This window comes from Lontra canadensis, unplaced genomic scaffold (assembly GCF_010015895.1).
Source record: "Lontra canadensis isolate GAN:19392208 unplaced genomic scaffold, GSC_riverotter_1.0 scaffold19, whole genome shotgun sequence".
NCBI classification, from domain to species: Eukaryota; Metazoa; Chordata; class Mammalia; order Carnivora; family Mustelidae; genus Lontra; species Lontra canadensis.
The window spans coordinates 14082156-14098461 of NW_022631013.1; the positions used below are offsets into that span (position 1 = coordinate 14082156).

At 49.6% G+C, this 16306-nt stretch overlaps 1 protein-coding gene across 1 annotated transcript in view; it reads left to right on the plus strand.

Annotated features, from left to right (window-relative positions):
- The window catches only part of TMOD1 (tropomodulin 1), an 85240-nt gene that overhangs the window by 16299 nt on the left and 52635 nt on the right, over positions 1-16306 (plus strand). Inside the window, exon 2 of the mRNA XM_032860663.1 lies at positions 4389-4554. Coding sequence (XP_032716554.1) covers positions 4435-4554 — 120 coding nt within the window. The 5' untranslated portion in view covers positions 4389-4434. The remainder of the gene's footprint in view (positions 1-4388; positions 4555-16306) is intronic.

Here is a 16306-nt window from a genome sequence, read left to right on the forward strand (position 1 = left end):
TTAACCTTCACAACACGCTATGGGGGGAATAAGCACTATTACTACTCTCTCACTGTTTGGCATGATTGGCAACTTTCTACTTCCGCAGCTGAACCCCCCTTTCTTCAAGGAAAATCTGGTATGGAGCCCCAAATAAATACATCGGGCAAAACCAAGGTGAGCCCCCTCACTACACCTTTCCTACGTAACCCCCAGCAGGGGCCCTGAAGGAGCCTGAGGTCTCCCTGCTCACGGTTCAAAGACCACCCATCTGATCCAGTGTTTGGAGAGCTTCAAGAGGCACAGGTTACAAGCAGAGCGTCCCAGTCCACTTACGCTCATTTTACAGATGAGCAAATGGAGGCCCAGAGGAAGGGAGGCATTTAGCAAGGGAGTGACCACCACAACCAGCGCTCCAACCAGAGTATTCTGAATCTCAGCTCTGTGTCCATCAGGGACACCTCTTTTATTAGGAAATGGAGGCCTTTTATTACCAGCTATAAAACATCATCTCTTCCAAGCCACATTTTAAAGTCAAGCTTACTGTGGGCTCTACGCACATGGTTTTCACGTCCCTCCTACCCTGTCCCTCCCCACCTCCAGCTCTCCACGTCACTGACCCCAGGAGGAGAATCTTGCTTTAGAGAAGCCCATTCTGGGAGCCAAGTAGGTGAGCTTGGCTTGAAGCTGACAGCTTTCTAGCTGGCCTTAAGAGCCCTCCGCTCCTCTCAGTTTACTTAACAGAAGGTCCAGTTGCTCTGTAACATTTCTGGGAAAGAAAGGGCCTTTAAATCCTCTGAAATAGGATTTTTTTTTTTTAAGATTTTATTTATTTGTGAGAGAGAGAAGGAGAGAGAGCGAGCACAGGCAGACAGAATGGCAGGCAGAGGCAGAGGGAGAAGCAGGCTCTCCGCCGAGCAAGGAGCCCGATGTGGGACTCGATCCCAGGACACTGTGATCATGACCTGAGCTGAAGGCAGCTGCTTAACCAACTGAGCCACCCAGGCATCCCTGAAATAGGATTTTTTAATTCAGCAGCACCTTGGAGTGTGTAAGAGGAATGTTAACTTCCCTTCCCTGTGTGTACTAAGCCGGGGAGTCCTTCGGGAATGTTCATGATTGCACCCCTCAGGGTGGCATCTCTGGAGGTGGCCTGCCCGTCCCTCCTTCAATGGGTCCCATAGTCACCACCTACGTCTCTCTCCTCATGCCTTTCTAACTGCTCTTCCTGCTGTCCTCTCGTCCCTTACCTGGCTCATCCCTTCTGCAGGCTCTGTCTGTCACTTTTTCCCTAAGGATTTTAGTGTAAATCATCTAGGAAATGAGTCCTCTGGCAGAGATAGCAAGCATGGGAAGCTCCCAGCGTCCCAAACCTGTCCCAGCTGGTCCTGTCCCCAGGTGCCTTCTGGTATGAGTCTGAGTGGCTCCGTCATGCGACCCAGAGGTGAGGCTCAGGCTGTTACCCAAACTTTGCTTCATGGGATTCCAATCCCAGGAGCACTTTCTCAGAGACAGCGTTTCATGGTTAAAGACCAGGAAAATTCTGCACGTAACCTATTTCTCCTGGAGGGACCTAATGTGTGGAAGCATACCGAAAGTTTTGAGAAATCCTGTGGTCTCAGGTCCTGTGGAACTTTGGAGAACCCAAAACCTGTTTGAGTGCGTGTTGAGAACGTGTTTGGCAGCTAGTTCAGAGGTGTCTCTATGAGTTAGTTCTGGAAGCCTCTGTACCATTCATTGGTGTCCCTCTTGGCTATAGAAGCTTTCCTATTCCACTCAAGAAAAGCCAAATTAGGGGCGCCTGGGTGGCTCAGTGGGTTAAAGCCTCTGCCTTCAGCTCAGGTCATGATCTCAGGGTCCTGGGATCGAGCCCCACGTCGGGCTCTCTGCTCACCGGAGAGCCTGCTTCCTCCTCTCTCTCTGCCTGCTTCTCTGCCTACTTGTGATCTCTATCAAATAAATAAATAAAAAATCTTAAAAAAAGAAAAAAAAAAAGAAAAGCCAAATTAGGGTATTCTCTGCACACATTCACAGAGGGTTTTGTTTTTTGTGTTTTGTGTTTTTTTTTTCATCTATACCAGCACATTGTCAGCTGCTTGTGCTTTCTTTGGAAATAAAAAGAAATGAATCAAGGGGGACCCATTTATGGTCTGAACATCACATTCTTGGGGCCTGGGCAAAGGAAGAGGTCAGACCAAGCTGAGCCATTCTTAGAGAAAAGGATGACACTGGGGTTTTCTGTGTTTGGGAAGCAGGTCCTCTCTTATCAGACCAGCCTGCTGTATTTCTCCTGCAAATACGCTGGCACGTGCACAGACGTACATTAATAACACGTCTCTCTACTTTCCGAAATGGAGGCTTTTCCTGTCGGCTGAGGAAACTTTAAGTGCACGGACTGTTTTTAGTTAACAATTGCTCTTTGATTGAGGAGTTGGTTGTCTTTTCCTAGCTTTCTTTTCTCTCTATGCTGGAAAATCCCATCAGTGCTGTAACAGAGGAGCCATGGGCGTGCACGTGCGCGTGTGTTTATGTAGGGGTCTAAAAACACAACTGGGACGCCTGGGTGGCTCAGTTGGTTAAGCGGCTGCCTTCGGCTCAGGTCATGATCCCAGAGTCCTGGGATCGAGTCCCACATCGGGCTCCTTGCTCAACAGGGAGCCTGCTTCTCGCTCTGCCTCTGCCTGCCACTCTATCTGCCTGTGCTCACTCTCACGCTCAATCTCTCTCTCTCTCTCTCTCTCTCTCTGACAAAAAAATAAATAAAATCTTTAAAAAAAATAAAATAAATAAATAAATAAAAACACAAACTGCTGGTGAAGGCAATGCTGATGGAATTCATTTGCTGGGGCTGCCGTAACAAAGTACCACAGACGGCGTGGCCTAAACAACAAACATGTATCGTCTCAAGGTTCTGGAGGCTGAAAGTCCAAGATCAAGGTGTCCTCAGGGTTGGTTCCTTCCAAGGGCCATGGGGTCTGCTGCAGGCTTGTCCCTCTGCTTCTGGTGCTTTGCTGGCAGTCTGCCATGTTCCTTGGTCTGTCGGAAGCATCACCCTGGTCTCTACAGCCTCACAAATGTTCCCAAGTGTGTGTCCAAATTTCTACTTTTTACAAGGCCACCAGTCCTTGGGTGGGGATCTCACTCTGCTGTAGTATGACCTTGTGTAAACTGAACGAATTAGGTCTGCAATGACTCTATTTCCAAGCAACGTCACATGCTTCCTTGCAGTGTGGTGCTGGCTTCTGGAAGTCCTGGGGGCTGGAACTTCCACAGATGAATTTGAGGGGGGGCACAATTCAACCCCTAACACCAGCGCTGTACACAGGAGTGTATTCCGTTCCGCAGTGTTGAGGGAAGTCCCGAGATACTGCTCCCTGTATAGCCTGTCAGCTTCCGAAAGGAGGGCTAAGGGGGGAACAGGCTCAAACACAAAGATGCCGGCAGCTTCCGCAGCAAGCTGACGTTTTCCGAGAGGAGAAGAGCCCAGAGTTGCCTGATGCAAGTAGAACTGCAATTAGGTTCATTTCAGTAAAAGGCCCGGGGTTGGGCCCTGGGGGAAGGGGGATGCGGCAAACTGGCACTCTGGCAGTGGGGAACGCCACAGGCCATGGATGTGAGCTGAGTAGAGAGTGCGGACCCAGCGTGAGGGCCGGAGTGAGCTTTGCTTAGTGACCGGACACAGAGGCTTCATGGAGGAGGTGATGTGTGAGCTGGGCTTGTCCCATGACCAGACACGTTGAGCCAACAGGGAGGACAGAGGGCTTAGGGCAGATCAGGATACATGCGGTGGTTCTAGAACTTCCTGGAAGCATGATTCCCGTGAGTCACTCAACCTCCCTAAGCTCCATGTCCTCATCCATAAAATGAGGGTGACAACAAATACCTCCCTCAGAGGTTAAATTAGAAAATCGTCGTGATATGCTTAACCCAGCGCTTGGATGTGGTGGTAAACGTTGGCCATTATCGCCGGCTGCTTTTTGCTAGGCTTGATTGAGATGTTGTAGGGGAAAGACCTGCAGGAAGCAGGTGTTCAACTGACACCCTCCGCTTATAAAATCAGCTTTGGCAGACCTTCCACCATTCATGTTTTCCCTCAGGGCAGGGGGTAAAGGGGGGAGGGCATTTCTACAGAAAATCACCAGAACTACTTAAAGAATAAAATAGTTTTCAATCATTCACAAACCATTCCCTGTTTCCTTGGAATTAATGGCCATGCCAATATAGTCAATTACAATTTAGTTGGTCACATGCCATCAGGACTCTTACCTTGCACAGAAAATTAATCCGACTTAGAGTGTTCCTGACCATTCACAGAGTGTGCCCGGCCACCACGTGCCTGCCAAGCATTGATTTGCTCTGAGAGAGAAAATCCAAGAAAGGTCTTTCTAAGATTTGTCTCTTTCCGGTAGGTCATAGATCACAGAAAGTCAGAAGACAAGCACAGATTCTCTTACCATGTCGTACAGACGAGAGCTAGAGAAATACCGGGACCTGGATGAAGATGAAATCCTCGGAGCCCTCACAGAGGAAGAGCTCAGGACCCTGGAAAATGAGCTGGATGAGCTGGACCCTGACGTGAGTAGGCACGAAAGGGGACCATGTCATGACAGATGCGGGGACACAATCATTACCACCTGGGGGAGGGACAGGGGCAGACTTCCCATAGCTACTTCTTCCTGTTTCCTTCTGTGGCAATGACCCTGGAATAACACTGCCCTTTGCAGGGCTGTGTGTGTGTGTGTGTGTGTGTGTGTGTGTGTGTGTGTGTGTTGTCTTTGTCAGGGTTGTCTAGAACAACAGAATCAGTAGAATGTGTATATTCACAAAGGGAAGAGAGGTATTGTAAGGAATTATCTCACATGATTATGGAGGCTGACATGTCCCAAGACCTGCAGTCAGCAAGCTGGAAATCCAAGAGGGCTGGGTCCAAAGGCCTGGAGAACCAGCAGAGCTGATGGTGTGGTTTCAGTCTGAAGGCCAGCAGGTGCAAGTCCCAGGCAAAGCCGATGTTTGAGTTTGAGTCTGCAGGCAGGAGGGAACCATTTACCCCACTCAAGGCAGTTTTGAGGGTCAGGAGGGTCCAGATTTTTGTTCTATTCAGAACTTCAACTGATTGGATGCCCCCTCGCCCATTAGGGAAGGCAGTCTGCTTTATTCAGGTTCAGATGTTAATCTCATCCAGAAACATCCTTACACACATGCCCAGAAAAATGTTTAACCAAATGTCTGGGTACCCCATTACCCTGTCAAGTTGACACATAAAATTAACCATCACAAGTCTACTCTTTGCCCACTTTGCAGCCATACGCATCCGAAATCTTACTTCTCTCATTATAAAGACAATAACGAGGTTGTAAGGGGAAGGGAGAGTCCAGAAGAGGACGTGAAGTCCTTAAGTGGTCCTGTCCCTGAGATCCCATAATACTTAAGTGCTATGGTATGAAATTAACAATGCCTAAGAACTTCGATATAAAATCAGTACCTCTTATGCTACATGATAAGCGAGTAAGAGAGGGGAAAAAAGCAAAGATACTTGCTTCACACACACACACACACACACACACACACACATACACACACGTTCAAAACAAAATGAAGAGGAAACCCTCATGACAATTATAGTCCTTGTTTCTCTAACTGGTCACATGGTTGCTGCCGCTGTAACTATCTTCTTCCACGCCCTGTTCTGTATTCCCTTTGCCTTCAGCAAGCCCCTCGTTGGTCATGATTCTTTGCCTGGTTGGATGACTCAAACCTTCATTCCTGAAGGGTCTAGGCCCATGGTAACCTACTTGGATTGGGCTGTTGTCGTTTTCCACTAACTCTAGTCACAGGACATGGCGCTCGTAAGAGGCCCTGTCAGCAGTCTCTGGATGCAGGCAGACACTTACGTACTTCCATCATGGGGCGGTGGCCCAACTCCATATCAGGCACCCTGATCAGTAGAGAAACTCCTTCTGTGCCCATTGACTCAGTGGCATAAGGAGCCCCGAGGGCCGGGAGGCAGTCTCAGTGTCCAGTCCAATGGAATTAATGTTGTGTCTCCCAGTGGAAGCATCCTCCCTTTGGGACTAAGACCTCCAGGCCAGAAGAACATAAGGTCACAGGGACAGGAAGCAAACATGCTGCCAGTGGGACACCAGGGGTCACAGTGAGGAGGCCATCTTCCATTTCTATCCGTGATTCCTGGATCTGTGAATCCTGACTAGTGAAGAAATAGCACCAGGTACTGGACACAGATTCAGAGCAAGTAGAGCCTTCTGGAGAACCAGCCCAGTAAGGTGCTGCTCCCTTCCTGGAACTGCAGCACGTCTGCATTAGCCACTTCCACCATTCTCTCCAGCTAGCTGCTGCAGGGTCGTGGGGGCCCTGAGTTGTAGAAGGAATTAACTGAAGAATGAAGTATTGCAAGTGTCCCTTTCCCTTGTGGGACACAATTTTATCATTGCATTTTATGGTTGGCACACCTAAGAAGTGTGTTTAATGCTCAGAATTGGCCTCTGCCATCAGGATCACAGGCTCAAGGGGCAGGAGGCTCCCCAGGCTGGTGTGTGGTTTGGCTAACCACAAAGGAGCCATGAGCAGGGCCGAGACAGGGATTCCCAGGTGGCCTGTTAGACAGGGGCCTTCCTCCTCTATCTATACTCATCTCCCCAGGTCCATGCTTGGTCCGGAGAAAGTACATAATGAATATTACTGAAGGAACTTGAATTTTCCATTTTGTATATTTTTAGTTAAAAATGGAGCATTTCACACCTTTCTTTGAAAACCTGTCATCGCTCAGTTATGATTTAACAGTGATCCGTGAAGAAAAGAACACCACTCCACCATTGCACTAACCTTCAAGTGATCACAGCCAGAGCAGAGGGAGAAATGCAGGACTAGATGTTAGCTGTCCCAGCGCCAACCCTGGGCCTGTCTCTTGCTCTCCATGTGACCTTGGGCCAGTCGCTGTCCTTCCCTAGGCCTCAGTGTCCCCCATCCATGAGATGATGGAGTTGAATAGTCCCTTCAGGGCTCAGCTGCCATGTGCTTTTAACCTGGCCTTCTCTCCAGGTTCAAATAAAGGTCTTCTTTCTAGAAAACCCAGAAATCCCAGTCTAGGGGTCCTGGGTCCTAGGCCCTGTAGAATGACAAAGGCCTCTTGCTATTCATGACATCTGCCTACCCAGCCACAAGGAGATGGACCCTCTGATGACGCCGCTCCAGGGCTTTGGAAGGCAGTGTTGGTGCGAGAACCCTGGATCTCCTCCTCCCTCCCCTGCACTCCTGCTGCCTTGAAGCCTGGGCTTTGGGAAAAACAAGCGCTATAGGCAGGGAATAACCAGGCTTCCAGCTTTATTGCTGTGAGATGATTCTGTTCTAATTCAATCCCAGACCACTGTCTTGTAGAATTACACAAATGAGCCACTTTAAAAAGTGAGAACCAAAGGGGATGCAACGACTTTTGTCAGCTCAGTAAACATGGCATAGAGACCTGTCGGGTACCAGGCCCTGTGCGGGCCACCACAGGGGAGCCTGGCGGGGACCCTGCCATCCCGTGTCAGTCCGCTCAGGCTGGGGGAGAGCAAGCGTGATAACCAGCATCCTTAGCGGGCACAGATGGGGAGCTCAGGGAGACGACTGATTCTTCCTGGTGGGAGGCTTCACAGAGCAGGTGAATGGGGCCCTGGGCCCTGGGATTTTTCTGAGTCAAGAATAAAAACAAAGAATTCTAGGCCCAACGGAGGCCACATGCAAAGCTCACATACAAAAGGCGACTGGAGACAGTGGTAATTAGAATCTCAGTGAGGTTTCTGTGGGGGTTAGATGACCTTGGAAGGAGGTTTTGGTTGGTAGGTGGTGGGGGTGGGGGGGATGGGGTGGAATTGGAGAGGCCTGAGGAATCTTTGAGGGGCAGTGACTTGGTGGACTTGCTGGTTTCAGGAGCTTTGAGGGCAGAAGGACCGAAGAAGGTGCCAGTGAGATGGGCGGGAGGTGGAAGGCCTGGCTGGTTGGTGGGAGAGTTCCTTTATGAAGCTAAGGAAGGGCCCCGCCCCTCCCCACAAGCTTTCCACCATATTGCAGACTTGCTGTCCCCAGTGCAATGAAGAACAAAGCCTTCTGTCTCTGGCTGTCTTGCTCCAGGTGGGGTTGGGGTGAGATGAGGCTGTGTCTACAAGTCACAGGGATGGTGCCAAAGATCCAAGCCAAGCATCAGACCTGAAGGGGACGGGGAGGTAGAAGAGCCTTCTCAGGACAGGAGTATAGGCCTTACCTAAGGCCTCTCGGACCCCCAGCTGGGAGCCCCGTTTTAGCTCTAACCTGGCAAAGGGCTCCCCCAGTAAATCAAGGTCTCTGGCCTCAGTAGCAAATTCCCCCTCACACAGCCAGCACCCCCACCCTCCTCCCAGAAGATCAACAGGAAGGTGGGTGCCCTGGAGGGACAGAGAACCTGGGGCCCAGAAAGCTAACTTGCCCCGGTCATAGGACCAGGGTGTGGAGGCTCAGATTCCAGACAGGCTCCAAGGGCTCTCTCAGCTTCCACTCCAAAAGGAGGAAAATAAATGTTCTTTCAGATTTGGAGAAGGGTTGAGCAATCAAGAGACCCATGATTCTCATACCATTGTGGTTTCAGAATGGACATTTTCAAAGACCCCTTTCTCTCTAAGTCCAAGAACAAGGAAAGAGAAGTCAGAAAGAAGATAGGAGATAACCGAGACCAGTGGGGTTTTTTTTGTTACTGCCACACAATTGGCCCCTTCACAGAGATGTCTCTGTTACCTGATTTGCAAGTCAGTGTGTGAGTTTCGAAAAGATCTAGTGGGCTCCCTACTTTCTGAGAGCACAAACATTCCAGCTCTGTTTCACCTGCCCTTGGCCCGTGTTCTGAGGCCAGCACAGGGAGAGGCCAAAGGTATGCAGACCAGGAGAGGTCTGGTGCCAGCCATCTGGGAGGAGCACAGGGACCAGGAGAGCCCATGCCCCCAACTTTCAGAGCAGGAACTGACCAAGACAGGGAAAGGAGGTTGCTCTAGGTCACAGGTCCCAATGGAATGAGATCAGGCCCCAGGTCCTCTGCCCTGTCTGGGACACTCTATACGGCTTCTACTTCCTTTTCTGTTTAACAGGGGCATACACGGCACTTCTTATGCCCAGGCACTGTTCTAAGCACCTTGAAAATCTTCATGCATTCCACCATCATGATAATCCTGTGATGCAGATGCTGTTATCGGCCCCATTTTGCAGATGAGAAAACAGAGGTGAAGTAAATTGTCCAGGGTCCCACGCTAGGCAGTGAGGAGCCATGACATGGTTCTGAGAGCCACTCTAAAGCCCCACGGGGGTCTCAGAAAGATATTTGAGCCACAGATGTGCTCTGATTTTGTAGGGGCGAGTGCTGGATGCAAAATCACCCTCCTTTCCTCCTGGAAGCAACCTGAAAGGCACAAGTCCTTGTTCGGTCCTGGCTCCTCTCTCAACTCAGACATGTGTCTTCCCTCTTTGGAGCTGGGTTTCCCTCTCTGAAAAAGGGGAGCAGTCAGCCTGGATGCCTCTGACACCCCCTCCAGCTCTAAGCAGCTACCTGGCAGGCAGTCTGATTACCTGAATTCAGCTGACACTTCAGGGGGTTAGGGTTTCAGTGATGCAACTGTTAAGCCCCAGGGTCATGTGACAGGGTAGAGTACTCGGAGTTGGAAAGCGGCTTTGTTTGCAGCAGAGGATTCCAAGCTTGTGCACTTAAAAAAAAAAAGAGAGAGAGAAGGAAAGAAAGAAAGCAAGGGAAAAAAAAAGTCCCTGAAACTTTCTATCTCTCACTCTGTGGCCTGGAAAAACTCGAGCTTATCATGAGATTGTTGCCCTTGGACTCCCGCGGGAGAGGAATGCTCCGTGTGCTAAAAGTATCCACTGTTGACTGATTCCCCAAGAGGATCTGCCCTTTCTCGTCTCTCTGGAGCTAAGTGGATGCCACCGTGACACCAAGCCAACTCCTTGGTTCAGATCGTCTTTGTGCCAGGCAGTGGGGGGAAAGAAACAACATAGAGAAACATCGAATACCGACCGGTCACACTGTGACTTGCCCCGGGTGCCGTGTGCTAGTTCTTAGGGGATCAGTAGGTAGTTAACATTTACTGGTTGTGCCGTGGGCATAGTTTGTGTGGATGATCTCATTTAATCCTCTGACAGGTTTGGTCATGGGACCCATTTTAAAGATGGGGAAACTGAGGCTTGGAGAGAGGATGTAACCCATCCAGGCTGTAACACAGTTGGTGCTGGGATTCCAGCCTCCAGTCCCGCCCCTCGAGCCTGTGCTGTTAATCACCACCTCCTGGGAGCACCTGTGGGCTGGGGCCTGCCAGGGCCTGGAATGGGGAATGACCAGCAAGTTGTTCTTTCCCAATACAACTTCCTTTGAAGTTGTTAGGTGAGTTTCACCATCCATGCTAATCTTCTAAAAAAGAAGGAAGGAAGGAAGGAAGGAAGGAAGGACAGAAAGAAAGAAAGAAAGAAAGAAAGAAAGAAAGAAAGAAAGACCAAGAATTTCCTTGTAAATATCGCTTGATAATGAAGCTTTGGGGAAAAGGAAGAATTTTTCTGAAGTGTCTCAGTAAAAGGATTAAAATATTAGCAGGAGGGAAGATGGTAGAGATAATCCCAACCTTATAAAGAAATCGGGTTCTGTGGGTTGGTTTTGAAGTCAGCGATTGGGAGGCTATGGCCTGTTATAGCCTCAGAAACAACAGTGGGAAGGAGCAGTCTCCCTGCAGGGCCCAAAATAATTATTATAGCTCTTTTCTCTGTGGAGGGCTTCTTACAGGCTGGTACTGTGCTAAGTGTTGTATGGGCATCACCTCTACAAGGATCACTACAAGGATCCTATGAGATCGGTCCTTAAAGGTTGTGGTCCATACATCCTTAAAAAAAACAAGAAATGGACAACCAGAATTGTGCAGCTTGGCAGACCTGTTTCTCCTCGTCCATAATATATCAAGAATTCTGAGAACGAGGGGCCATGAACAACAGGAAGAAACAATGGAGGAGAAAACCTAGAACTGTAGACTCCCAGCGCTGAAAGGACACCTAAAAACCTTCGAACCCCCCCTCCCCCGCCCCTGCATATATGTACACAATGCAGGTAAAGAAATTCTCATTTATGGGTTCCCTCCTGGACACACGTCATTCACTTGATGCTTTTATGCTTTTATGCGTTGGTCCTCATACCAACCCTATGACATCAGATGTAGTATTGACATTGTAATGATGAAAAATCAAAACAACAGCAATCCCCTTCCCCCCGGAGCTCAGAGAGGGCAATGTACTTATTCAAGGTCACACAGCAGGTCAGTCACAGACCCAGGAAGAGAACGCAGGACTTGCTGTCACACAACTTTGCTTCCCATCAGACCCCACAAAATCCTAAAATCCTCCCTGCTCCCCAGATGGTACCCTGTGAGCCAGAAGACACTCTTGGCCAGGCAGGAAGCAGCCAAGTTCAGTCCACAGGGCTATGGTCCTCCCTTGTAACACAAACCAGCAGAATTGTAAGCCCAGGACAGAAGTAAACAGTTGAAATGGAAAGAAATAAATTTCTGCTCTAAAAATAGGCACACATCCTTAGAAACACTGCCGGCCATGTACAGAGCCAAGGATGGACCTGGCAGGGTGAGGGTGAGTGAGGCCAGGTGTCAGTGTGTCCCCACCCTAACCTCTGTCTTCTGGCCCCATGACCACCTCCCTGCAAGCTCTCCAGCCTCCCCAGAAGCCCTACTTTCTCCTCCGCCCCTCTCCTCCCTGCCTCTTTGCTGGGGGATCCTCTTGGTCTTGGAGCCATTCGCCCTATAGTTCAAAAAGTCTCCCATTTTTAAGGCCCAACCTCCCTGCCTGTCCCCCTCTAACTCACAGCACTGCACCTGCCCCACACTGAGGACACTGAGCAATTTCCATTTTGATTTTGACATTTTCAATGGGAGACATTCGAAACACATGAAGTACAGACAATACTATGTTCCCTTCGTCTAGATGTAACAAAAGTAAGAATTTTACCTTATTTTATTCAGATCACCCTTAAAAAGAAAAAATCACGTATATAAGGTTTTTTTAAAAGATTTTATTTATTTGAGAGAGAGAGTGGTGGGATCGGGGAGGTGAAGGACAGAGGATGAGAAAGAATTTCAAGCAGACTCCATGCAGGGCCTGGAGCCCAACGTGGGGCTCAATCTTAAAATCCTGGTATCGTGACCCGTGCCAAAACCAAGAGTCGGATACCCAATGGACTATGACACTCAGGCACTCCTGTAGATAAAGTTTAAACCCGTCTTCCCACCCCTAGCTTCTTCCCCATCTCTCCCCCTCTACTGGACACTTTGCACTTGAGAGGCAGTAAACCGAGCACCCACACCAGGAAGGTAATATAAGCGATGGAAGGAAGGTGTGCCAGTTTCTCGAGAAACGTGGCCATCCTAGTTCATCTTTCACTTTTCCACTCTTAAAAGAGATGTGGACATGAGAAAGTTTTTGCTGGCAACTTAACCTCCCAGGAAGAACACTACAACACAGTCAATGATGAATGGTACCTGTTTCTAGACCTCTGTGTTGGCAACAGTAGGGAGTGGCGGGGACTGAGGCAATCAGGAGAATTTGTATTTGACTGAAGGGTACTTGCTGTTCAGCTCCGCCCATTGTTGCCAAGGTGGACAGAAGGCCCTATGGGGCCTTTATTGCCAGATCATTTAATTTTTCGAGAGATACTAGAATCTGAATTTTTTTAGCAGCAAGGGTTGGGGAGAGGGAGGGAGAGAACCTTACACAGGCTCCCCAGCAGGGCTCAATCTCATGACCCTGAGATCATGACCTGAGCCAAAATCCAGAGTCAGATGCTTAACCGACTGAACCAGCCAGGAGCCCCTGGACATGTGAAGTTTTATATGCAAGTTCCCTCTTTTAAAATGTTGATGGCACATTTAAATGCACAGCCAAACCAACCCAAGTTTTGGCATTCAATTTGGACTGTAGGTCTCCTAGTTTGCAACTTAGCTCTGTTCTGAATAACAGGCTTTCGTGTTAGTTTACATACACACACACACACAAATACAAGGATGGTTAGATGTATGAAAAGCACCTAGCCCAATGCCTGACGCACAGTAACAGCTTAATAAATGGTTCTTGAACCTGAATATACACTTTGCCCACTAGAATCTAGGCCTCTTGAATTTGGAGCCACACTGTACCACCAAATACAGTGCAGCCAGGGACAGTTGTATAAGTTGTGCATTGCAGGAAACATTGTCCACATAAATGTAATATAATATAATGTAATTGAAGTTGTGCAGTACACAACTTCCCCAATCAGAGGTCGGTATTCTGAGTGTCCCCACCATTCAGTGTCTGTTCAATTGAATGGAAATGAATAATTACTCCCTATGATGATGAAACTAACAGGCAGTAAGCTGCATCTGTATGGAGTTCACACCTTTATTCTGAGGCTTGATGCTAAAAAGGCTTTTGAACTTCATTTGAGAGGAGAATCCAAAGTCAGAGAATACCAAGTGCACGGTCTGTGGCTTCACAGCCCTGGGTTGAGAACCTATGTTGTCAGTCAGGATGCTGTTGGTGACAAGTGTAAGAGACTGAAAATAATGTGACATGAGCAGTGGTTTATTCATCCCTCAAGTTTGAGCCCAGAAGTGGGCCTTTTAGGGCTGGTATGGAGCACAGCTCCCCATGCTTCCCAGGCTCCCAGATTCCATCCAGCTCATCTCTGGCTAGCCCTGGGGTACCATCCTCACCCTGGTGGTCCAGGGTGGTGGCCATCATAGCTACACACGAGACATCAGATAAGAGGAAAAGGGGAGAAAAAGGAAATGAAAAAACCATATGTAACCAACCTTTAAGGAAGGTTACTAGAACTCTCCACTGGACCCTTCTTATTGACCACAGCTTCGTGACATCACTCACCCAACCTGCAAGGGAGCCTGGGAAAAGTAGTCTTTAGTCTCAGAGGCCTTGGCCTCAGCTCTAAGAGTAGAGTGCTGTTAGTGCCAATGAAGGGGAGGTATGATATCAGGAACTGTCTGGAGGCTGTCACTGTGAGTTTGCTGGCTTGATGGCCTGAGGTCCCACTCTGCCAAAAGGTCCAAGGCAGAGCTGGGAGGAAATGAACCACATTCAGGCCCTTAAAGAAAACATCCCATGAGGCCAGCCTGCATTTCCCAAAACCCCCATCCGTGAACTGGCGCCATCCTGGACACCCCCACCCTGTCACCTTTCATATGTCCCCTCCCCCAACTCTGCCTGGGCAGCAGTCAGGTGGCCTTGACCGCAGGTGTGATGCTGACCTGGAGGGTGTCCAAGTAATACCAGCCTTCCCCAGCGGGAGCAGCAGGGCCTTGTGGATCAGGACTATTCCGAATACATGTTCTTAGTGCCCAGTGCTTGGGGCCAGGGAGGCGGAGAAGACGAAGATACATCCCACTGGGTCTCACTGGGGAGAGAGACATAGATATGCTCCAAGACAGAATAAGGTAACATTATATAAGCACGGGCAGGATGCCTAGAGGATAGAGAATTTCCAGATTGATGTGGGGAGCCCTGCAAAAGCCAAACAGGGTGCCCAGGGGAAGGACTTTAAAAGACAAATGCAGGGATGCATGGGGCGCCTGGGTGGCTCAGTGGGTTAAGCCTCTGCCTTCGGCTCAGGTCATGATCCCAGAGTCCTGGGATCAAGCCCCGCATCGGGGTCTCTGCTCGGCAGAGAGCCTGCTTCCTCCTCTCTCTCTGCCTGCCTCTCTGCCTACTTGTGATCTCTGTCTGTCAAATAAATAAATAAAACCTTTAAAAAAAAAAAAGACAAATGCAGGGGAGGAGGCGGGAGGGAATGCCAGGCAGAGGGCATGGCCTGCACATAGGAATGGCAACAAGAGAGCAGGGTGCGGCTGTGGAATGTGGAGCAGCCCGGAGGGGCTGGGACCTGGGATCCTGGAAGATGGGAAGATTGGGAGGCTGGAGCAGGTTGGGGTCAAACTGTGAAAAGTTCTCTGTACCAGGCTGTTGGATTTGGTTGTGACTCTGTAGGTTAGTAGAGGCTCTGGACATCTGTAAGTGGATTGGGGTGCGACCTGGTCGGACGCTGAAGTTGGTGAGGTCTGGCTGGCTGACAGGAAGGGAAAGGAGTAAAGAGGGAGAGGTGCAAGCCAGGAGGCCAGCCTGGAAGCTGCTTTCATGCTCCCAGCTGGAGCCACGGCAGCTTGAACAAGGCTGGTATGCCCGGGGTGGAGACATTTCAGGACCCTGCAGCTTCAGACTCCCCCAAACAGGCTGTGCCCCTGGTTCTGCCACATCTCTGTCTGTGATGTGCTTTCTATCCCCTGTGACATCCTCCCCTTGGTCCTCCTGCCCTGGCTTTTTCCTGCTTGGAACACAGGGGCGCACCAAGCTTGGGAACCCCCTCCTCCAGGAAGCCGAGGGCAATCGCTCACACTTGGACGTGCGTCTGCCCTGCAGCTGTGAGCCCCGTGGAGCAGGATCCCACATTCATTTTCTCAAGATGCCCAGGGCCCAGTACAGCAGTGGAACTTTCTTCTTGTATGTGAGGCAGAAAAAGAGGATCAGAACATGGGGAAGGGACAGTTCGGCCCAGCTTGTGCTGTGAACACCAGAATGAGATAAAGTGTGCTGTTATGACCGAGAGACCCCACCGCAGCTACTGGACTTGGGCCACAGAGTTACCTTTGGATGTCAGCTCTAATGCCCTAGAAGAGTTGGCTGGGGAAGATAGCAACTTTGGGGTTTTGCTGGTCCTATAGCAAGGTCAGGGCAGTTGAGCCAAAGGCTTAAATCTTTCTAGAAAGAAAGAGGAAAGGGGGAGATGCCCCGAGTGTGTTGGAGTGGCACTATGATTGAAGAGGGAGGGGCACTTAGAGGTTTGGACCCCGCTTGTCCCCTCTGTGCCTGGGGCATGAGTGGTGTGGCCCCCTTTGCTCCTGCTACACTCTCAGGATAAGTCCCCCACGTGTGACAAGAAAGCTCTGTTGATGGGATGCCTGGGTGGCTCAGTTGGTTAGGCATCTGCCTTTGGCTCGGGTCATGATCTCAGGGTCCTGGGATCGAGCCCTGCATCCAGCTCCCTGCTAAGTGGGGAGCCTGCTTCTCGGTCTCCATCTGTGCTCTTGCTCTCTCTCTCCCTCTAATAAATAAATAAAATAAGAAAGAAAGGAAGAAAGGAAGGAAAGAAGAAAGAAAGAAAGAAAGAAAGAAAGGAAGAAAGGAAGGAAGGAAGGAAGGAAGGAAGGAAGGAAGGAAGGAAGAAAGAAAGAAAGAAAGAAAGAAAGAAAGAAAGAAAGAAAGAAAG